The 24,531-nt window shown below is 37.7% G+C and overlaps 1 protein-coding gene across 1 annotated transcript in view; it reads right to left on the bottom strand.

Annotated features, from left to right (window-relative positions):
* Positions 1–1,930: 1,930 nt before the first annotated feature.
* The window catches only part of LAMC1 (laminin subunit gamma 1), a 58,989-nt gene continuing 36,388 nt past the window's right edge, over positions 1,931–24,531 (bottom strand). Inside the window, exons 19-28 of the mRNA XM_044674900.1 lie at positions 21,751–21,956; positions 20,099–20,178; positions 18,105–18,242; positions 15,616–15,760; positions 14,002–14,151; positions 13,686–13,800; positions 12,959–13,158; positions 11,910–12,068; positions 7,083–7,182; positions 1,931–5,071 (exon numbers count right to left, since the gene is read on the bottom strand). Coding sequence (XP_044530835.1) covers positions 4,815–5,071; positions 7,083–7,182; positions 11,910–12,068; positions 12,959–13,158; positions 13,686–13,800; positions 14,002–14,151; positions 15,616–15,760; positions 18,105–18,242; positions 20,099–20,178; positions 21,751–21,956 — 1,550 coding nt within the window. The 3' untranslated portion in view covers positions 1,931–4,814. The remainder of the gene's footprint in view (positions 5,072–7,082; positions 7,183–11,909; positions 12,069–12,958; positions 13,159–13,685; positions 13,801–14,001; positions 14,152–15,615; positions 15,761–18,104; positions 18,243–20,098; positions 20,179–21,750; positions 21,957–24,531) is intronic.

Raw genomic sequence — 24,531 nt, 5'->3', positions numbered from 1 at the left:
GAAACCATGTGCATCATGGAAATAGGAAGACCAAGGGGTGATCTCTGTGCCCTTCTTGTATCGCACACAACTTTGTATTAAAATTCTCATCATATCATTTATTATGCTTATCTATTTGTGTCCAATCCCTTTACTTGACTATAAGTTAGGTACCATGTTTTTATATTTCCCCGAGCACGGAGCTCTGGACACAGGAGGTGCTTAAGAAATGTCTCCTGTGCAATTGAAAAAATTAACCTTTTATATGATACTGGAATAGAGAGATTATGATGCAGCCAACCTCAAAGAAACCCCTAATCCCTGAAAGAAGGCAATCAAAGTTTAAAAGTACTACTGTCACAACATAAAAACGGAAAACAAGTAAGGGCATTTAAATCACTTTTTGGAAACCAAAAGGTCAAAGTACATTTAGGAAGAACCTATGGAATACAGGTAATTAACTTATGTCCTTTAACACTCTGAAGAAAATTCCACTTTTTTGGTTTCTTCACCAGTTATCTCTGAACTTCTAGATCTTGCAAGTTTGGACAGACTGAAGTCACTCAGTTGGTCATTCAGATTTTTTTTTTAATATCCTATAAAGACTCCTATTACTTGGTCTCTTTGGGTTAAGATCAAGGGTTGAGACTTACTGCTTTTTATAGAAGCTACCAGTGAATCTGGAAGATCTGGAAACTTGAGTCTCAGATCCCACCACTACAAAGCCCCAAATCTGTGTGTTCTTTGGATCCACTCTGACCAACCATGACGTAACTATTGGAGACATGTAGGGACATATTGTGGGCATCTTCTCATGGAAATTTCCTCCACGAAAGCTTTAGAGGGCACTAGTCACCCATCTACTGACATATGCCCTTTCAGCTCAGGGTGTTAGAACTTGTTTCTTCCAAAAGAGAGATACACTAGCCAGTTATGCTATCCTAACGTGATAGCTGGGAATCCTATCCTTGCATACAGACAGAATTTGTGACAAATGGATTTCCCCATCGCCAAAATCTTCATCGTTGGAAGACGTACACTGCTTTATTATAGTGGATAGAGTACTCACCTCGGAATCAGGAGACTTGGGTTTGAAATCTACCTGTGACACTTCCTAGATGTGTCATCTATGGGCAAGGTAAATTCTTTGAGCCTCTGTTTTCTCTTCCATAAAATGGGGATAACTCCCATATTTACCTTAACATTTTGTGGTGAGAATCAAATGAGATATAACACAGTGATCCCTCACCTATCATAGGAGTTATGTCCGAGAGACCCCTGCAATAGGTGAAAATCTGCAAAGTAACGGCATTATATTTATTATTTATATATATATTTTAAGGCCCATTCTCCTATAAACCTTTTCCACACTCTTATTAACCTACAGTCACTAAGTCAATCAGCGCCCAAGATACAGAACACAGCACTATGATTGGTCACCTTTCATTCCAGCAGCATAAGTGTAATACTGTGATACAGAATCTTGTGTGTGTGTGTGTGTGTGTGTGTGTGTGTGTGTGTGTGTGTGTGATTAATGACTTGGCCAGGGTCATACACGAGGGCCATATTGGTGAACTTATGGCACATGTGCTGGAGGGGCTGCTCCCGTGCTCCTCTCCACACGTACCTGAGGGCATTTCTCACATCACTCACCCTTCTGCCCAGTAGCCCAATGGGAGAGCTTCTTCCCTCCCATCTGAGGTAAGGTAGGGGCTTCACATGCAGTGTGAGGGTTGCAGTTTGGGCACGTGGTCTCTAAAAGGTCTGCTATCATTGCACTAGGAAATGTCCAAGGTCAAATTTGAACTTAAGGCCTTCTGCTTTTTGACCTGGCTTTCAATCCATCTGGCTGCCCCCTCTCTACCACTTAAAAAAAAATTTCTACTCCTCCTATAAGAAAGTTTCTCCCTTCTTTCTGTAAAAGCATATTCAGATACCACCACCAAGTATATGAGGGGTTACAAATATTCAGACTTTATTATAAATAAAAATACTGTTTTATACATAAAAAAAACGCCAAGTGTTGCATTTTGTTCACCTCCCCAGACAGCAAGACTGCAGAGATTAAGGCAAGAAGCTATAGTGAAGGCACATAAAAAAGGCCACAGTCAAGATTAAAAAGGAGCAAATTCCAGGCAAAGAACAGCCGTGTTCATACATTCTCTGTGATAGCCACATTGTCAAAGTCGTTACACAAAGAACAGATAGCTCTACAATGTAATAATGGCTGTAATGCAGGAGTGTAATTGAAGAACTTTCTTATAAAGAATCTTTATTTAAAAAATAAAATTCTGCTTAAAATTTAAAAAAAAAAAAACACACCACCACAGAGTTGAGAGAAGGGAAAACAGAAAGGCAACAGTCTTTGACCTTGGCCCAAGACAAGCTGGTGTGCACCTGATATTGAGGGATGAGAGGAAATCTATGCTGGCAGATTCTTTTGTCTTTTCCTGCAGCCTTGACCAGGAGATGAGAGTTAGGATATGACCACCTTACTACACAAGCTGGTCAGGAAATACTGACGTGAAAACTTGGCGTAAAAAAGGAACTGGTTTTCTGGTAGCAAGAGAGGCCTGGGGAAATACAGAGGTGTCAAAGGGCAGAGGAATGCCAAGTCATAGAATTTTTGGTAAACTCTAGCATGCCCTAGGGGATAGCAAAGGGAGAGGCATATGCAAAGGCTAAGTATCCTCCCCCATGTACCCTCCTATAGCACTGTCCCTGATGCCTTATGGAAGTCTATAATGAAGCTCTCACATTTCACGTACATCCACTCAGGGATGACATCCAGGAAATACACTACTACCTGGACCCATAATGGTGCTGCAGACCCCTAGAGTAGCACCCCCTAATGCCACTACACACAAGTCAATCTAGCATTGCTATTATATAACAGACATGAGGGACTTTACAGTCTGTGGGAATAATTGTTCAGGATAACCTGGTGCTGGATCTGGGAGTGGGAGGGAAAGGATGTCTCAGGGGTTCTTTTCTCTATGGGAACTGCATGTTCAGATAAACAATTAACTACTACTTCTATAGACTACAAATACTGCAAACACAAGGCAATGGGTACAAAGGAGGGCAATGGAAGAGAAACCTAATCCAGAGGAATTATAAACAGAAGAAACAGTAAGAGGCTTGAGAAAAGTGTGATGCAAATTGTTGTGGTGGTTAAAAGGAAATATGGAGGGAAGAGGAGAACAGACACTGTCATTCTGGAAACAGGACCCAGTATATTTACATAAATTTCTTAATCTATAATCATGATAAACGAAACAAACAAAAACAAAAACATTCACACAAAAATATAAATTTGAAATAATTAATAGCACCAGTGTGTCAGATAATAGTTTCTTCCCCGCTACGCAAAGTACAAAGTTGCATAGTGTTAAAGGCTATATATGAATCTCAAAGGCAGGGAGTGGGGGTGTAAGAGGAGAGCCATTGTACTGTGATCTATGGAGAAAAACCACAGGGTTGAGGATAAAAAGTTGAAAAGCCTACTAGGAAACTCCATGTTAAAGGCTTTCCTTCAACACAAAAGAGTTTTCAATAGGTTAGAATTATGAGGTGGAGGTTTCTAGATGAAGTGGCAGCTGTGTGACATACTGAGTGCAACTGAGAAGCCACCAAACTTTAAACACAAACAGGGTATTTTGGTGTGATTTTAGACAGTGGGAACACTGGAAAAAGATGGGACTAAAGGGTTTAGCATTTTATCTCTCTCCAGGAGAGGGCAAGGGAACTTGACAATTTTATCCTTTTGTAAGAAGAAATGTGAACATTTTTTTTTAAAAAACCAAGCTCTTAATGACCAATTATTCTGCTTGATAATTCAACCCTAGCTCCAAAACTATTACATATTCCAAAAAATTAAGTACTAATTTAATTATTTTTCTTTCTTTAAAAAAAAAAAGACTTTAGTGGTTATGTCATTCTTACCTAAAATCTCTCTGTATTAACTCTACATACAGGGATCCAGGTCTTTTGGTGAATGCAAAACAGATCCTTTTTTTTGCAAGCTGCCAGCCCAATGAATTAGCTGACTGACAAAGATTTGTGAAATCTTTTGCTTTTCAGGCCATGAGTGATTTTTGACAAAAACTTTCAACCCACTTCTTCTGTCCTATGGCCTAGTATACAACATTATAAATAATAGCATCTTTTTTTATCAGCAGGTGGCTCAGTGTATTGCACTCAGAACAGATGGTAAAACATTTGGTAGACTGCTACCAAAATTCTAACTGGACACTACTTTTGGCACAGGGATGTTTATTTTCTTTACAATTCTGCTGAACAAGGGGGCAGGGCTCCAGAGAATCATTTCTTTCTCTAGAGATGAGGCTATTCCAGCCTTCCCATTGCTACTTTAGTAGCCACTCTATTTCCTTCATTAAAAAAAAAAAATGAAGAGATCTGACTAGGACCGAAGAGGTTCTTTTAGGTGGCAATAAGAGAAGCAAGAGTGGATGCTTTCTGTGCCTTGTTATATATACAATGATATATATACAGTTGCATTTATACCACTGTACTGTATTCCAGGACACTTTGTGTCCTTGTGCAAATCAAAAGGAAGAGTGTAGGTAAGGCAGGGTATTTTGGGTGGAAGAGAGAGACTTTATAAAAGAAAACCCATTGATGCCCAAAGATAGAAGTTTAATTTGCTTCTCTTTGAACTTTGCAACTTTTCCTGGTTCATAAAGAATAGTGACTGAGAGCAGCGGAGAGTTGGGGTCTGAAGAAAGTCATCTGTGTGTGAAGGTGCTCCACAGCCTCACCATCACTCCACCAGTCATTGCAGGAAGGCCAACTCCCACCCTGCTGACATGCCTTTAGGGTTTCTCAATGGAAGGGGTGTTGAAGCAACCAGATGGCAAACTCTTCTTAATGTCTTCAAGGTTGCGAATGTCTTTTAAAATTTCCTCAATATCTCTGTTGTAGTCCCCAATGGCAGCTTCTTGCTTCTTGGCTTCATTTTCTAGATCAGATACTTTCCTGTCTAGATCACTGACCTTCATCTCATCTTTGGCTCTGTTCAGGGTGCCCTCAATCTCATTCAGCTTGTTCAGGTCTACAGTGTCCAGCTGCCCTAAAGTAAGTAAGTACGGAGACAAAGAAGTCAGTTTGAGGAAAAGACTTAGATGATACAACAAACCTCCTGTAGCTTTTAGCAAATGGAGCGCAGCAGCTTTAACTAGGCAGAAGGAGCCCTACAGAATGTGACTTCTAGATTAGTGATACAGTACATGGGATATAAACAATGCATGCAAAGTATAAACACTTTTTTCCTCATTCCAGCTGGACTGATTCATAACACACAAACTAACAGTGGGGTTTTTATATGGTTTTGTTTGAGAAAACATATTCACTTCTGTTTTCTGTAAAATATTCTCTCAAAACAAATTAACAAGCATTTATGAAGTGCTTACCATATGCCAGATATACTAATAAGACAACAATAAGCAAAAAACGGCTCTAATTTGGGGATAAATGTTCTGGACTTCAAACTCTACTTGTGGATTTCCATGGTCATTTAATTTTCACAGTGGAAGGCCAGCTATATAATATGTAGTCTGTTGTGACTACCTTCAGTCTTCCCCATTCCCAAAAGATTTACTCAAGGCAAAGCAGACCAGTTCTTGGGATTATAGTGTTTTGGGAGAAATAGAAGTAAAAGGAGAAACTAAAGAGTTACCACCCTAAAAATGCTGGTACATTTAGGTTTAATTTTAAATCTAGGAGGGGAGACTTTTGACAGGTCAGTCTTCCATAATAAGCTTAGACAGAGAGTTTAAGAGATGTTCTTAATATTAGCGAAGCAGTGAAAACATACTATCATGGAACAGCTATCTTTCTTGCTGGCAAACTAATGACTGCAACAGTCTGAGACAGACTTGAAACACCCCCTAATTTAAGAAAATAGAAGATAAGAAATTAAGAGATGACAGAAGCTTATAAAACTCTCCTTGCTGTAGGGCTCTATGATTGGTACAACTGTTTTGTAATGACATAGTTTGGTAATTTAATCATTGAATGCACTTAGACAGAGTCAAAAAAAAAACTGCCTCAGAATGAAGCTTATTCTGTCTCAAACAAGTATTAAAAATATTTCAGGATATTTAAGTTTTCCTGAAAGCTCAACTTTCTTTTCCTTTCACCATCTATTTTATTTTCTTCATATAAATGTGTGTGTGAGCACAAAGAGGGATTGTGGACAAGGACGCAAGGTCTAGGACCTTTCTGAAGAGATCTTTTGATTGTAACCTTTCCTCTTAAACAGATCATTCTATCTATGGCACTGACATCATCCACCTGGTAGGATAATCTGAGAAAAATCTCTTTATTTTAATATAGACTTATTATTGACCAAACTTCTTCTTTTACAAATAAGAAAACCAAGACCTACAGAGATTAGGAGCATACAAATAATTTGTGGTCACTCTGAAACAAGAACCTGGTCTTCTGACTCTCATCCTAGGGCTCTTTTCACTATACCAGAATTGTTGCAATGGCTTGAATGAGGAGAAGAAAACACTAACAATGTGAACCATGTGCTCTTTAATATTAAGAGGTTTTAATATATTAATATTAAATGCCAAGTAAGCATTTAATAAAATGCTAGATTAATAAAGTAGCAATATGGCAAGACATTTCCTAAAGGAAACAAGTTCTCTTTACAATGATTGCTATGTACTCCTAACCTTCAAAGAAAGGGTCTTAGATGCCTAACACTCATGACAGGAGGCAGTTTAAAGAAAAAAAGTGAAAACATTGTATAAATAATTTAGTGAATTGTTTTAGGGTAACTGCTGATCAGATAGGACTAATCATAAAATCTGCCTTGTGAAGAAAAACACCCAGATTCACTACCCCAGTGTTGGCGATCCTTTAAGAGATGGCATGTCCAAAATGCACCTACAAGACGCCTGTGAGCTCCCCAAATTACCCCAGATAGCGGAGGGAAAGATGGAGGGAGGAAGGAAGTGCTCACACTGGGCTGCTAGACAGAGGGGCAGTGGAGAGGGGGAGGGGAGCAGCCCCAACATGGCCCTATCCTAGATGCTATACAGTGTTTGAAATGGTCACGCTTGTGTACATACCAAGTTGTTCCAAGAGGTCATTGATAATAGTGAGAAGGCTACTAACAGAGTTCTTCGCCTTTCTTGCATTAATCTCTGCTTCCTGAGCAGCCTGTGAAGCCTATAGGAAAAAAGTATATGAATTATATTGATATAATAACAACAACAGGCTTTAATCTCCTTCCTTTTTCTTTTCTCAATATGTAGAAAGATCTTTCTGATTTTTTTTAAATGAACAAGCATTTATTAAGCATTTAGTAAGTGTCAGTCATTGTGCTAAGTAATAAAGATATAAAGAGAAGCAAAGACAATCAATACCCTCAAGGAATTTACTTTCTAATGGTAGAGGATTCTGTAATCCTGGACCTGAAAAGTCCTTCCCTTATTACTTTCTGATTTGTTCTCTTTACCAACTAACAAAATTCAAATTTCTCCCTTCTAGGAGATGGCTTCTTTCTAAATCTTTCAGTAAAGAGGTTTGAATCATTAAAATCTATCCCACAGAATACTGCTAAATATGGAGACACCCTCTGAAGTTACCTTTTAAAGATTAAGTCTAGGCCTATCTGTCACCACTTTCAAGAAATCAAGGTATTTGTAGCTCATGGTGTGGGGGGCAGCAAAGAGAGTAAGAGAGCAGTGCTCCTTTATTCTAAAAACATGATAAGATCTATAAGGAACAAATTTTTTTCATCTTCTATGGGAAAACAACTTTTTAGACAAAGGATTATCACAGAAGTCATAGTTGCTAAAAAGCCATATTGTGCTAATCCTAAGTATTTTCATACCAAAATCTCTTCACTCCACCCTGCTAAAGAAAATAAAATCATTTGTAACAATATTGTTCAAATTCAGAATAAGCCCAAAGGTAAAATTAATAGGGAAAATTCCATGACACTTGAATAAATATAATGTATCTGAGTCACAGGAAACTGATCAAAACGGAAGCCATTAAATATTAGAAAACAGATGGTTTCACTGATCCAAATAAATCTAGCAAACACAGAAATAAGTGATTCTGAAATACCTGGCATGAGCTAATGTTTCAAACTACACTTTTTAGAGTTATGGTTGAAATTTTTATCCCCTATCACTTTTTCAGGGTTCCTAATGTTCATCAGAGAACATGGCAGATGGTTGTATAACAGAGTAAAATTCTATTATTTTCAATTTAGGATTGCTACAAGAAAATATCCAGAATAAGGGATTTACAAAGAAATAGTTTTACCCCTCTTTACACTTTCAGCAGCTGTCCTACATCAGCATGTTCTCTTCTCTTCATCAAACTGAAGAGAATTTTTTGAGGCTTTAAAAAAATTTATTTTACTATTGAATCTAAAGCTCTATTTATGTTTTCTGTCACCCTTATGATAAACCCTAAGCTCAAAGAGTCAATAATGTTTTTCAATGGTTCATTCATTTTTGGAATGTTTATGTCTGTTCCCAATCTCTTAATCTTGAAAACTACTAAGTTTAATTAAATGTGGGAAGGGAACTCTTTAACTTCTAATTGGTAAATGAAAACATAAAGAACTTGAAACAAAGCTAGTAAGATAGATGTCAAGATTGAAGACAGTAAAACTTCTGAAACCAAGAATGAGATTACAATGTAATTAGGAAATATTTAATAAAATAAATGAAAACACAACAGATAATATTATTTTGATTTTTTAAGTCAATAAGTAGCCTGCATGGATCCATTTCTATTTGAGTTTGACTCTACTGTTCTATACTGTCACTAATTCTAATCCTTTGAGGCGTAATATTTTAGGCTAAATTATTTTTCAGACTTTTCCAGTTCATTAAGTCCTTAATATTAACTGAAAAGACTATGTAAATTATTTAGCTACCCCTCTATTGAGTACTTTGCCACTGAAAAACCACTTTGCAAAATTACCATCAGATCAATGCTCCTGTATACCTGAATAAATATCTGAAGATATTGAGCACTCTAGCAGCAGACTTTTTCTAGAGGCAATCTTTTCTGCACTTTCATCATCCATGTGGGAAAAACTCCATGTCAGCTTTAATTTTCAAAATTCAAATTTTTAAGGTTTAGTTCCCTGTATGATATGTCTTGCGTATTATAAGTAAAATTTAGATATTTAAGAAACAACTATGTATTTAAAGAGGTATTTCTGAAAATCCTTTTGACTTTCAAAAGCACTGTTTGTTCACTAAGAGAGAAAGCACCTGACCTGCTGAGTTTATTCAATTATTCTCAATTTCTCATTACCAAAGCCCTTCAACATTCTTTGCCAACAAAAATCTTGGTGTTTTGTTCTGAGCTTTTATGTCTAAGGTAGATCTAATTCAAATACTCAAACGGATGTTGTCTTGTCAGTTTAAATGCTGACTCTAAAGTCCTTTATAATTTCTCAAGATCTTTTTAGACTCTCTGTCTGTTATCCAATATATGGGGCTATTCCTCCTCCCAGTTTTATATTACTTATGATTTTGATAAGTATACCATCTATAACTTTATTGAAGTAATTTGGCAGATTAGAAGAGAACCAGTGTATTTCACTAAAAAACCTCTCTCAGGGTTGGCAATCAATCAATATTTAAACATTTATTAAGCACCAGGAACGGAGGACACAAATACAAAGAAAGAAATAATTCCTAGCCACAAGGAGCTAACATTCTAAGAAAAAAACAAATCTAAAAGAATAAATATAAGGGTTTAGGGATAGAGAGCATAAGGAATTATTAAGAGAATAAGGAAAAAGCTTATGGAGAAGACGGTGATTTCTATGAAGTAAAAGTGGATAGCCAACACAGAGCAAGGGGATGGAGAATTGTGAGAAACAGAGAAAGGGTCATTTTAGCTGGATTGCACAACTGCAGAATAGGGTGGGCTTGTTCATAATAGATAAAAAAAAGGCAAGGATAGACTGGGAGCTAGGATGTGAAGGGCTTTCAAAACTAGACAAAGGAGCTTATATTTAATCATAGAGACAATAGGTCAGATCTACATAATTCAGGAAAATCATTTTGGCAGCTGTGTGGAGAAAAGATTTAGAGGGAGAAGAGACCCAAAACAGAGAAATAAATGAGGAGGCAGCTGCAGCAATGGAAGCAAGTTCTGTTGATGGCCTAAACTAAAATGTGAAGGAAAGTGAAGAAGGGGTCCAAAAAGATGGGAGATAGAAAAGGCAAGGCATGCTTGGCTATGTGCGGTGACAATGGGCCATTACTTGAGTACTTAATTCTGTGAAAAGTGGTTCACCTATCTATGAATGGGATTATGAAATGTGGATTTTCTACATAAGGATAAAAGGTAAGACTTTGTTCAAATGCCTCAAGGATGACCTAGATACACTAGGATCTCCATATTTTCTTAATCTAGTAATTGAGATATAACATTTTTAATGGGCTTACACACTGATTCCTAATGATCATGGTTTCCATAAGAACCCCAAACATCCCTTTAACAATCCAATCAAGACATCTGCCCAAGATTTAATACTCAAGCTCAATGGTCTAGTAAAGGTCCTCAGAAGCCCCTTTTCACAACCCTCTGATTTCACAGATGAAAAAACACTGCCTCAGAGGAGATAAGAAATACCCCCAAAGTCCCCAGGAACAGAGCCCGGATTCAGGGCATCTGCTTCAAACTCCCCTAGATGAACATGCTACTTCCTAGCACCTTCCTTACTCCTCTGAAAGAGACAAAGGAAAACAAATAAAACATAGGGAAAAATCCATAAGAAATATTTTCTTTGTGATTACATCCAAACCACTGGGTTTTTATCAGGCCCCTACAGGCTCCTTGGAGAACTGCTCTCTTGCTCTGGGCCAATACTCAGAATTGCAAACACCAACACCACCCACCACACAGGGTAATTATTTCTCAACAAACCCTGAATATATATACTTAAAGCAGCAGCCTAGGCAAACAGCAAGGTCTGTCCAACTTACTCTCTCTTCAGAAGGGCTAGAGAAATCTAGAGAATATTTCTAGATTTAAGGTCTTTTCTATGTCTGTACTCCTTAACACTCAAGTTTTTTAAAAAGCTATTTTCCTCATGTAATTTAAATGTTTTTCTCTACCATCGACCCAAACTTTATATATGTATATATATTTTTATGCAGTCTACACTTTAAGACACATATTGCAAAAAGAGAATCCAACAGAATTTCTCCTTGAGACAATACATCTTTCTATGGAAAATACCAGAACATAAGGAGAGCTGGTTTGTTTTAACTTTTCTAGTGTTTTCTTTAAATTTTATTAACAGGTACAATACTTTCTTATTCTAGCTAACTAATTCCCACACGAAAATGTCCTTCTTCTAAGTAGTAGGGAAGGTCTTTTGAGATTCCTCAAAGTGAGTATTTTAAAATATACATTTATATTTGGATTATTTTATTATCTAGGTTTACATATTTGCCTCTTTGATCTTGAATTACAATAAAGTCCTTCAAAATTATAAACCTTGGCTTTAAATTTCTTTTCTGTCCTTTCCCAAGCTTCATATATATGACTTTATTTACATCATATTATGAACTATTTTCCATAGTTGTGGGAAATAATATTTATGATGAAGTAGTTCATTTTCAAAAAATGTCAAATCTGTGGCAATTCTTCACCCTGGGAAGCAGCACTAGCTGGGGGAAGGGTAGAGGGGAGGTGGTTTGCACACGTTGGTATGGTATTAACTATTGGGCTATATAAAGCTATGCATCTTTGCACCACAAATATCTGCCAGAAAGTGTTGAGACTATCCTGTTCTTTGAGTCAGTGCTTGAAGAATGGAAGCCTGGGATGCACTTGGACTTTCCTGCTGAGCATTCTACTTCTCATGGGGTGATCAGGTACAAAGAAAGACACCAAAAATCACTCACCATTCCTGCCATCATCATATCTTGGTCGGCATCATCTTGCTTTTTCTTCAGTTCCTTTTCTGCTTCTTGTAACTGTTTCAACATTTCATCCACCTCTTTATCCAAACTTGTAACCTCTGCAAAAGTTCTTTCTGCCTCTGCTTTGGTACTGGTAGCATTCTAGGAGTAACACAGAAATATTACACTTTTTTTGGTTCTGTTCTAAGACATTTTCTTGCTTCTATTCTTCATGAAATAATTAAAATGTCTAATTCTCAAAAAAATTTTAAACTATAACCTACTATATTATCTTTCACTGATATTCTGGAAACTAGTAATGACCTTGGAAGCAGAACATAACCCTTATTTATGTTTTGATACCTGCGGCAATGCCAATAACCAAGTGTCAATCTCTGGATAATTTATCCTTATGATAAGTTTATCTTAACCCTATCATCTAGGTATTACAAAAACTAAGGACCTGAATATTCAAAGAGCCTAGAGTAACAATCAAATAATAAAGGCTATAGAACAGCAGAATAAGTCACAATCTTACCATTTCTATTTAACTAGATGAAGAAACAAACCCTCAAGTAAGAATTATATAAAAGCTAGAAAAACAAGCTTTTACAATGATTTTCAAGAGTGGAAATAAGTTCCAGGTCAAAGAAACGTCAATATAAAGAAACCTCTTCACAGTTATGCCCTCGACCCCTTCAGCCTAGACAACTGTATTTCCTAAAATAGTACCTTGTTAAATACAGTACTAACTCAATAGAAAAATGATAATAGCTGGCATTTATAGATTACTTTAAAAGGCTTTAAAAGCACTTTGTAAATATTATCTCATTTTATTCTCATAACAACCCTGGGAGGTAGGTGCTATTACTACAGATGAGCAAATTAAGGTAGTCAGAGATTAAGTGACTTGCTCTGGGTCTCACGGGTAAAGAAACTATTTTATTAGAACTAAAGATAAAAGGTCATGTGATTTTTTATTACTGAGGAAGCAAAAAGGAATTGAATAGAAGACTAAAAATCCCTTTGTTTGGACATGCCAAAATACACACCTTCTGGACAGACCCAGCAATCTTTTCTGCTTCATGGGCCTTGGTTTTAGCTTCAGTGGCATCTGCAGCCGCATTTCCCAGGGCCAGTTGTGCTTCTCGTGTCTTTTCATTGGCCTCAGCAATTGTCTGGTTGATGGCAGGGATCTTCTTTAGGGCCTCCTCTGCTGCTGTCTTGTTATCATTTACTCGTCTATCAAAATCTAAATGGCATTTATTAGTTACTGACAATCAGGAGACACTGTAGCAAGATTCCACAGAACTTTGCAAGACAAATTCCATAAAGCCAAGAAAATAAAGGATAAACAAGATAAACAAAGCCTGAATTGACAAGAAGCTTAGGAAAAGAGCAAAAGATGATGGGCATGTTGAAGAGTAGCTAACCACCTGACTGTATTTCTTCCTTCTGCAGTGAATATTTTTTAACTTTTGCATTTTCATATCTAAGAAAGGCAGTGAATGATACTGTAACCTAGAACTGCAAATAACTTTTAGCAAAGGGCACAAGGCCTCAGTAATTCCTCAGCACAGGAAATCAGTAATTTTGTTAGTTTTACAATCTTATGTCCTCAGGATTGAGGATGAGGGGAAAACTGATGTTTAGCAGAAGAAATTAAAAATGGCAGTTTTCATTTATCATTACATGTCCAACTTTAAGACACATGAAGACAAGTGTGATGCAACAAAGGAAGATGACAAATCTCTCTGTCCCAATGGTTTTCTCTGATACCTTTCAAGTTGTTGAGAATGTCATTGGCTTCTTGTAATGTATTCTTCCCCTTTTTAGCAGCTTCCTCAGCAAGAGCTTTGGCAGCATCAGCTCGGGCCAAGAGTTGGTCTGCAGTCTACAAACACATAATAGAGCAGTGACTGACTCTCAAACAAAACCTTCTATTCTCATCACTGAGGCCCATCACAAGTGTAGTACCTGTGGCCATTCAACAACAGCAATCTATCAATTAGCATTCCCACTCCCACATTTTTGTTGGCTCACATTACAGAGGTGGCCCAATTGTTCAGTCATGTAATTCATGCAATGGTCTCACCTGTTGCTCTGTCTTTCCTTTTTCCAGGAGGTCCTTCACTTCAAGCTCCTTGCCTTTCATGTCTTCCCGGAGGTCCTCATAGTCCCTCAGCTTCTTGTCCATCATTTGGTCCAGTGCCTCTGCTTCCTTCTTTATCTTATTAGCCTCGTTCTTCAAAAAACAAATAAAAATGATCAAGTAATTCTAAAAAAGCAATGAAATTTCTGAAGAATATAGTTCTGAAGTCTCTAAGGCTCACAGTGCAAACTCACAGATAATGAATGGGTCATGATCTGTAAGCCAGGATGTGATGAAGTCATTTTAGTGGCAAAATTGAGTGCCTTAAAAATGCCAAACAAATCTTTGTGAGGCAATAAGTTCCACCTTTGATAACACAAACATGTTCTGTGTATTTGTGTGCACATGCATTTGTGATGCCAGCAAAGTAATAGGCAGACTGAAGAAAACTCAGTCCTACAGACCTGGAGAACCTGTTGGGAATTAGGAGAGTACAGAGATGATATCAAGTACCATCTGGTTCCATCCTTTTAATCCAAGACATCTTAGTATGATTCTTTTATTCAAATTCTCCTTAGAAATAGCAGAGAGCGCCGATACTACTGTTGCTTATTTCAATTAAATCTAATATATTAAAATACAGATTTTCATTTATACTCTTCAACACAATAGTACTTCTAATACATGGCACTGGGCTAGAGAGCTAGAGATAAAAAGAAAAATGGCCTACTCTCACAAAACTTGTACTTTACTGGAGAGTGGTGGTGGGATATGACATGTACAAAGGGGTAAAATATGTGAAAAAGCAAAAAAGAGATAGACAAAGAGCCTTTTGAGGGAGGAAGAAAACAATTTTAGCCAAGGATAGTGTAGAGGGAGGGGGGTCCTGAGCTAAAGCCTTAAAGACAGATAAATACTATACACATCCCTAAATTTAGGAGAGAGAAGTAGGTCAGAGAGTTGTCAGAGCATCCAAGATGAGGAAGCAGGCTAGAAGAATTTAAGTGACTTTGTCCAGAGTCTACTAAATGTCTGAGAGGCTCTGAACTCAATTTTACCTGAATCTAAATCCTCTATATATGCCTAGCTTAGAGGATGCTAATGGCTCAAAAAGAAATAGGGGAAGTTTAGGGGGAAGACAGGCTTGGTTCTGGACATGTTGCAGTGAAGTACAGGCAGGATATCCTGGATGGGCACATCAAGCAAGAGGTTGGAGATTCAGAGGGGCCATTTGCTTGGATAAAGGCTTGTGCTTTTGTAAAAACTTGTGCTATAGTATTAAATGGCTTTTTATTGTTTAATAATTATTAAATTATTTTAAATATAACTGCTACATTTGAAAAACAATTTAGTTTTTTAAATGATTTCAATTCAGCAAACATTATTTTGTTCAACAAACAGTGTGCACCAAGGCATCGTAGGCATGAATAACTTTCCAAGATCAGAGAAAGTGCAGCAATGAGGCACACTTGCGAGAATAACTGGGCTGGGGCACTGTGAGTGTGATGAGGAAGAGCTGGAACAGGACAAGGAGATCTCTTCTCCAGGCACTCTGAGAGGGCCCTAGCACCAGATGGCCCATGTGTACACAGGGCAGGTCTGTGTGTGACTCCATACCTCAAGGGCCACAGAATCCACGGGAGTCAGCTGGGCCACACTGGCATAAATCTCAACGGCCTTGTCACCAGCTCGTTTTGCCTCTTCATGCACTCGGGTGGCCTGTTTCTCCAGATCTCGGGACAGGTTCTTGGCTTGTTCATATCTAAGGAACAGAAGATAAGACTGAACTAATAACAGATGTACACCCCATGAGCACTCATGAGCTATCATCTCCCCTGCCGTGAGGGTCAGAGCAAGAGGGGGGCTGGGGACTTCTTTAAAGAAGGGGAGGGGGAGCACGGGCTTGCCTTTTACTAGGAGTGGGGAGGGGGAAAGATAAACACCCGTGGGGATAGAGAATAGACACAGGATCCCCCTGGGAGAGGAAACTTTCAGGTGAGGGAATTTCCTCTTCCAAAGCCAAGAAGTAGCTTCTTTGCTTAGACACTGGATGGATGAGGGGGGTCAGGAAAGGCTGTGCACAGAGGAACAGGAAGCTGGGGGGTTCACACAGAACACAGGCTTGGAGAGGGGCTGAGGTGAAGTCAGAGTGGAAATGGCTTTCAGGGCCAGATGCAGGAGCTTGTATTTTGGCCCAGTTTGTATTTGGCCACTGAAGCTTCTTGAACAGGACAGGACTGTAAAGGATATGAGGAGAACAGACTGGAGAGATACAGGTTTCAGGGAGAGCAAGGATGAGACCACTGCAATAACCCAGGGGGAATGTCGGGGTGATGTTGGTTTCAGTGGGAAAAAAAAGCATGTAGGTGAAAGCTCCATGGAGCTGCCATCCACAAGGGCTGTGTAACGCTCAGAAATGGGGATGAGTGACAAAGAGTGGGTGATGATGCTTAGGTTTACACCTGGATGACTGTGAGGGATGGGGGGGGTTCAGGTTGGGTGACCTGAAAAGAAATAGGGAAGTTAGGAGGAAGAAGGGTTTGGGGGGAAAGATAGTAGTAGCTAGCATTTATTTACTGCTTTAAAATCTACAAAGCAATTTACATATCATCCCCTCAGATCCTTACAACCCAGGAGGTAGGTGCTACTATTACCCACTTTATAGATGAAACTGAACCTAACGCCTAGGGGCACAAGAATTACTAAGTGTCTAGAGCAGGAGTCCAATACACTGCCACGCCTAACTGTTTAGTAATAGGAAAGAGAACAAGTTTTATTTCAGACATGTCAAGTTTGAGAAACCTGTGGGATATACTGAAAGAAGAATTTAAAGCATGAATAAGAGACTAGGAAAAGAAGAGTAAAAATAATAAATTATAGGTAACATTTTAGCCCTATTTTCTTTTGTGTAACCATACAGTTAATATTAATGGAACTGAAACAAATTTCAATCTTTGTCAAAGCATTTCCACCATTTCTATTGTTCTCAAAAGGTTCCTACCACATGCAAAGCAATGTGACAGGAGTTGGGATACAAAGACAAAAGAAAATTTGGTCCCACCCCCCAAAATAGCTGCCATTCTACTGGCAGGATATAGCATAGCAAGATGCCAGTGAAATGCTAAAATTTGGTAACAATCAACTTCTTCTTTCAAGCATCAGTTTCTGCAGTCCATTAGCATGTTTTCTTCTTGCCTTCATACCTACCCACAGTTATCTCATGTTTTCTCCTCCTTATTTAACAGCTTAAATATTTTTATTATTCTTTTATCTATAATTCCTTTTCTTTTTTTTTTTTTTAAACCCTGACCTTCCATCTTAGAATCAATACTAAGTATTGTTTCCAAGGCAAAAAAAAAGTGGTAAGAGCTAGGCAATGGGGGTTAAGTGACTTGTCCAGGGTCACACAGCCAGAAAGTCTATGAGACCAAATTTGAACCCAAGACACCTCCACTTTCTAGGGCTAGTTCTCCTAGCTGCCCCCCTGCAATTCCAATAAGTCATCAAGTACACTCAAAAGCTTAACTTAACTTAACTCTGCTTCCCTGATCAAATTCCTATAGGACAGTGATGGCAAACCTTTTGGAATTTTTAGGGACCCTATGCCATGCCCCGCCCAACCACTCTCCCTCAGGCTGGGTGCTTGTGCNTAGGGACCCTATGCCATGCCCCGCCCAACCACTCTCCCTCAGGCTGGGTGCTTGTGCTCCAACTTCCCATTGTGAACCATGCCCTGTCCCACCCACCCTTGTGTTCGGGGCAGGGCCTGGGGCAGGTCCAGTGCCCCATACCCTCCCCTTGTGTTCAGTTCAGGGGGTGGGGCCAGGCTTCTGGCCCTGCAATGGTAAAAGGAGGCTGGAGTGCCCCAACCCCTGTGTTCAGAGGCAGGGTCAGACTCCCAGGCAGCCAAGTCAGGGGCCTACACATGCCCACAGAGAGATCTCTGGGTGCCTTTTTTGGCATGCATGTCATAAGTTCACCATTACTGCTATAGGGTATTTCAAATGAGTAAGTAAAAGCTTTTCTTGCACATACCCCCTAGTACACCAGAATGTCATTTTTTGTTGCACAGTCACCAAGAGCAAGCACTTTTTACATTGACTCACTTCCTATTAAGTTCTTCAATCTCATTTGCTGTTTGATTCTCTCCAGCCAAAGTCCTCAAGAGCAGATTATAGGCTTCAGTTGATGTATCGTTGGCTGTCTTGGCTACTCGCACAATGTCATCAGCCTCTTTTTTATGCCTAGGTTAGAAAAAGAACAAGTAATATGAACCAGAAGCTGCCATGAGAATTATTACATGAAAAATTATGCTTATCCCAGATATGTAAAACATTTCAATTAAACTACAGAGAAGTGTTGGGCAGAGTTCACAATGAAAAGAATCTATTGTATTAGATCAAAAATTTGGATTAATTATCATTCTATTTTAAAACTCTTCAAGACAGATGTTAATATTTGTCAAGCTAAGACAATCCTGCCTCCAATACTAGTATATTAATAAAAGATTCACAAATGAATAGCATAGACATTCTTCCCAATCATCAGCAACTTCAGATTAAAAGACAGCATGGGGGGCAGCTAGGTGGCTCAGTGGATTGAGATCCAGGCCCCAAAACGGGAGGTCCTGGGTTCAGATACGGCTTCAGACACTTCTTAGCTGTGTGACCCTGGGCAAGTCACTTGACCCCATTGTCTAGCCCTTACCACTCTTTTGCCTTAGAACTAATATACAGTATTGCTTCTAAGACAGAAGGTAAGGGTTTAAAAATAAAATAAAATAAATAAAAGACAGCATGATTGAAGTGCTTGTCAGTTATCTCTATTGCTGCCCCAGCAAATCAAGACAGACCAAATTCATGATCTAGATGGTCATGAAATAAGGAAATAAGAAAAGGTCAAAAATATTCTACTGTTTAGGGGGCAGGGGAGGATCACACACTGTGATATTAACTATATCTGTCAAAGTAAGACAAATTATTATAGGAAAGAGTCAAATTTTTTAAATTATTTATGCATTACATAATTTTGCACCATTCTTAGCAATAGAATCATCCTTAATGTTCAAAAATAGTCACTGAATTCAGCAAAACTCCAGAAATACTTTTAAAGATCTGTCTAATTTGGAATTTGTGATAACATGGGCATATTTAACTCCTTTGAGTACTTATGTTGGGTGAAATTATTTTCTTAGAAAATTATCAATATACATAGACATAGACAAAAGATTATATACAGGAGAGGGGAGCTAGGTGGCTCAGTGAATTGAGAACAAAGCCTAGAGATGGGAAGTCCTGCATTCAAATCTTGCCTCAGACACTGCCTAGCTTTGTGACCCTATGCAAGTCACTTAAACCTCACTACCTAACCTTTATTTACTACTCTTCTGCCTTGGCAATGCACAGTATTGAATCTAAGATGGAAGGTAAGGGTTTAAAAAAAAAAAAAAGAACATATAGGGGTAGGTGTTTAAATTACTTGAGATAAGCTATATTCAAATGTTCGAAATTAATTCAGAAGCACCAAATTATAATTAAAACAAATTATATTTCATTCTCATCTAGTCATAAAAGCAACTCTCCAAAACCCCAACTATATATTACTTTGTTAGCCATATTAAAAATTATGTTCCCCGTTTATATTTTTTTCAGAAAGCAACTCAGAATTATTTGAATGAGCAGGAGTTTTCCAATGTTAATCTTTTTATATCTTCAATAGATACATGAACAGAAATTCACTAAACATTACATGCCACATAGCCAAAAACAAACATACACCAAAACTTGAAGTTTCTAAGTTTAGCCATGTTTAAATCAATATAAAAAGATGGAATGATCTAAATGTCTCAAAAAAATTTTTTTTCTCTCGACTAGGCCTCAGAACACTCTGAACTCCAAGACAGAGATTTTACAATGATTTTAACAAAGAAAAGGTGAGAGCAATAAAAATTAACTGATGACAACAGAAAAAAAAAGTTAGAAAAAAAGTGTAACTCACTAAAAGTTGGTTATGAGGAGGAAAAAAAAGCACAAATATGGGGAGGGATACAGGAAAACATGCCCAATCATAAACCTTGATAATACTTGAATCTAGAAATTACCGTTCAGCAAGTTTACGAGCCTCTTCTGCCAATAGAGTCATGTTGTTAGGATCACCAGTAGAATCTGGTTGGGTAATTGACTGAACATGAAATAAAACAAAAACAGAGAGAACTGAAAAGTGTTTGTGAATGCCAATGGTAAGGTTATAGTATTATTTAGCAATAGCTTCACTTATAAAGATGTATATTATTATATATTACTTACATATTAAATATTACTAATAACTTCAAGAAGATGACAAAATTGTTAAAGAGCTGAAAGAAACCTCAGAGACTACCCAAGCATGATTCCTTCCCATTACAACTCATTTTCAAAAAGTATTTATCCAGTCTCTGCGTGAACATAGCAAGCATACAAATATATAAAGTTTTCCCTCAAATTAAGTTAAAATTGCATCCCCTTAACTTCTATCCACTACTAGGCCCAAGTTCTCCTCTCTGGGTTCAAAAATAGTCCTTCAAATATTTGATGTTAGTGACAGAAGCTCTATTAAGTCTCTTCTCTAGGCTAAATATCTTTAGTAACTTTAGCTGTTCATCAGATGAAATGGTTTCCAGGCCCTTCAGCATCCTAATCATACTTCTCTAAACATATTCAATGTTCAATGTTCCTCTCAAAATGTCACAGCCTAAATTTAATAATCCATTTGTGATCTGACCAACACAGAATACAGTGAGATTAACATCTCTCTAAATTTCAACATTCTTTCAATTATTTTCTCCCTCCAAGGACCCTAGATCCAATTCCACCTATCCAGGTCCCAACAGAATCTCTCCTTTTCAACCCAAATAATCCTTAGGATTTACAATTAGTACAACCATAAAACCCTAAGGACCAGCAGGCTTTTCCAACTGCTCTATATATGTGGTGTTTTCCCTAATTCAAATATATGTGGTGTTTTCCCTAATTAGCATATGAAATCTTTGAGGGCAAAGACTGTTTTACTTTGACTACTTGTATCTACAGTGGTTATAAAACTCAGTGCTCAGCAAAGGGTCAGTGTTTAATAAATACCTTTCTATTCTATTCCAACTAGAAAGCCCAAGATGGCATTAACTTTGTCACTTTTTGACTCACACTGAGCATGCAGTCAGTTTTAAGACTGAAGTCTTCTTCAAATAAACTATTGCCTAAACAAGGCTTTTCTATACTATACTTCTGTGGTGGATATTTTCAAAACCCAAGTATCACTTCTATTTTCATAAAAGATCAACAGAATGCTAGGTTTCCCAGTAGCATGGAAATAAAAGCTAGTAAAACAAATATGAGGCTTATTTCTTGACAACTCTATGGGCAATGCTACTAAAGTTCTATTATCATTAAGAAAATGGCATCAAGGGAAGGCTATGAAGTACTCTAAGGAAAAAAATAATGGACTGAGAATAAAAATCTCAGGTCCAATTCTAAAATAACTTGCTGTGTTCTCAGACAAGTTTTTCTACTGTCTGATTCTCAGTTTTTGTGCCTGTAAGATGAAGGAATTGGGTTACATTTTCTCCAGGATCCACTTCAGCTCTCAAAGTCTAAAGTAATTTATTATAGAGATCTATAGATAGAAAGAAGAGTAAAAATAGTTGATGACTTCCCTCCCAGTAACAAAATATACTGCAGGTCACCATGGTGCACACCCAGTTCCAACAGTAACACTTACCACATTGGCAATGGCCACTTTCGCTTTCTCCAGCTCTCTGGAAGCAATCTCAATGAGCCTTTCTGTGCTCTCGACTCGTGTGCGAGCTTGCTCAGCTAAATTTCCCGTCTCTTCCACAGTGGTGCGGATATTGTGTAAGCGACTGATTTGGCTGGACAGGGTATTATTCACCTTCTGAAGACGAACCATCAGGTTTTGGTCTACATCTACAAATGAATTTGGGAGAGGAAATCTATCATTTATTTGAGGCTGGTAGAAATCATTTAAATTAAAACATAGGGCTAGTGGTTTTATTTCAGGAGATACAACTTACTTAATTTTTCAAAGTGAACATGGTCTTCCTCTACCCTTTCTTATTTTCAAGTCTATTCTAAGCTACCACTGCTGCCATAAACATGAACATAATATATTAATTAAATGTATCATCAGTCCCTAAAATATATATTTCAAGATTACATAATTTTATCTTGGCAAATCACACATTTTAAAATCAAATATTAAAATTTTCTTTTTCACTTTTGATTACTGAAAATCTTTTCCTTTATGAAATGGCGCTTTAAGGGGAAAAATGGTTTTGTCCATTCACTTCTGACTTTATAATTGAACACTTCAACTGAACTCTATCCTCTATCCTTCAGTCTCTTTTCCAATTATCCCCACTCACCCTCCCCTTCTCATATTGCAACTGTCAATTACTACCCCACTATCCACCCAGTAATACTACTAGAGTAAGTTATATAACTTACTAAGTGGATCCACTACGAATTTATGCTACCTAATCTCCAATGCTACATGGCATTCTTTTTTTATTTTATTTTTCTATTTTTCTCCCTCTCCCTATCTCTCAGCATCCTACCACCACCCATTTGCATCTTTTACTTGACTAAGAAAATCAAGGTCATCTACTACCACCTACTTTAAATCAAATCCCCACTATTATCAAATTCCATTCTCTCCAGTTTTCAAGTCTTGTCAATTCTACCTCTCTAACAGCTTGCCTCATAACCTCTTACTAGGACTACTACTAGAGCTGCCTAACAGGTCTCCCTGTTTCCAGTCCTCCTCACTCTGATCCATTCTCCATAGAGCTCTCAAATTTATCTTTCTAAAGTACAGATCTGGGGGCAGCTGGGTAGCTCAGTAAATTGAGAGTCAGGCCTAGAGACGGGAGGTTGTAGGTTCAAATCCGGCCTCAGACACTTCCCAGCTGTGTGAACCTGGGCAAGTCACTTGACCCCCATTGCCCACCCTTACCACTCTTCCACTTAGGAGCCAATGCACAGAAGTTAAGGGTTTAAAAAAAAAAAAAGTACAGATCTAACCATATCTCTTTCCAAAAACTCTAGGGAGCTTCCTACCACTTGTAGGTTAATAACATCAATTCTTAAGTTTAGCCTTTAAAAGCTCTCCCCAATATGGCTAACACCAACCTTTCTAAATATTCCCTATTATTCATAACGCCTTCCTACAATCTATGTTCCAACTAAAGTGGCTTGCTAGTTTTCCCAACCTCTTGATACTCTCTTGTATTGTCTCTGTTCCTTGGCAGAAACCTCCCTACCCTCACCCCCAGTCTAAAATGCACTCACTTTTCGTTTCAGAATTCTCCACCTCTGACTCACTCCTCTCTCTTCTTATTCCTCCCTTTCCCCTATCCTTCTCTAAATCCCTTCAAATGAGAATTTGCATATTATATGTTCCTCAGTACATTTTGATTAAGGGCTGATTCATTTTTGTCTCATATCACTAGCACCTGGAACATAATAGCCATTTAATTAATTCAGTAGGTGGAAATCAATCAACCTGATATATATATTTTTAAATCTGGTGTCATAAAGATTCATACACTGAGTAAGACCCTATCAAATAGTGCAAATATTAACACATTCACATGAAATTTGGGTATACCAACAAATTAAGGCCAATAAAGTGAATTAAGTTACTGAGCTAACTGGTTACTTATAATAACTCTTTGCTCATTTCAGGTTTTCTACAATTTAGACACAGGCAAGAACAAAGATGAATAAAGATTTGGGAAACAAGACATCTGATAATTAAAAAACAACAAAATACCAAAATTTGGTCTTAAGGAAGAAAAAGCGATGGGTATTCACAACAGTTTGAGTACACGAATTTCTTAGCATTCTTCGAAACTGATGGAAAGGGAGTAAAGGTTTTGATTGAGATGCTCACTTTTGAAATTATTAGTTATGCCACCAGACATTAGTACGGATTAGCAAAAAGTTGGGATATTTCCTTATCCTGAAATAAACTTTAGGAAGCTTCCTACTGCTTGTAGAATAATACACAAAATGTTTGGTTTAGCATTTAGAGCCCTACACAATATGTAACATCTATCTTTCTAAATATTTCATATTATTCCCCTTCCCATAATCTATGTTCCAGCTTATATGACCTACTAGCTTTTCCCCTCAATTCAATATATTCTCTTGTATTGTAGCTATCCTATCATGCTGGGGCAGTTCTTCAAAGAAAGTAAAGTCTGGAAAGCAGGGTAGAAGAAATATTTCAAGTTTTTTTCAGGTCTTAACATTTTATTTCTGAGGCTTAATCACTCTATATAGTAGTGTCTGTTCATATTCTTAGGGTAGATGAAAGTATAAAATACACTTTCAATCTTAAAAGACAAAATAATTGCTTTAATTTTGTGATTTCCACTTGAGCCTAAGCAAAAAACAGTAAGGCAGGGCTTTACCCACTTAATATTGGGAAGCCTTACCATCAGCCACTCTGTGACCTAACTGCTGGTGGCAGTTTAGG

This window comes from Gracilinanus agilis, chromosome 4 (assembly GCF_016433145.1).
Source record: "Gracilinanus agilis isolate LMUSP501 chromosome 4, AgileGrace, whole genome shotgun sequence".
In the NCBI taxonomy this organism is placed as follows: domain Eukaryota; kingdom Metazoa; phylum Chordata; class Mammalia; order Didelphimorphia; family Didelphidae; genus Gracilinanus; species Gracilinanus agilis.
Note: the sequence above shows the minus strand (reverse complement) of the source record. Positions and strands in the feature narration are given on the sequence as shown.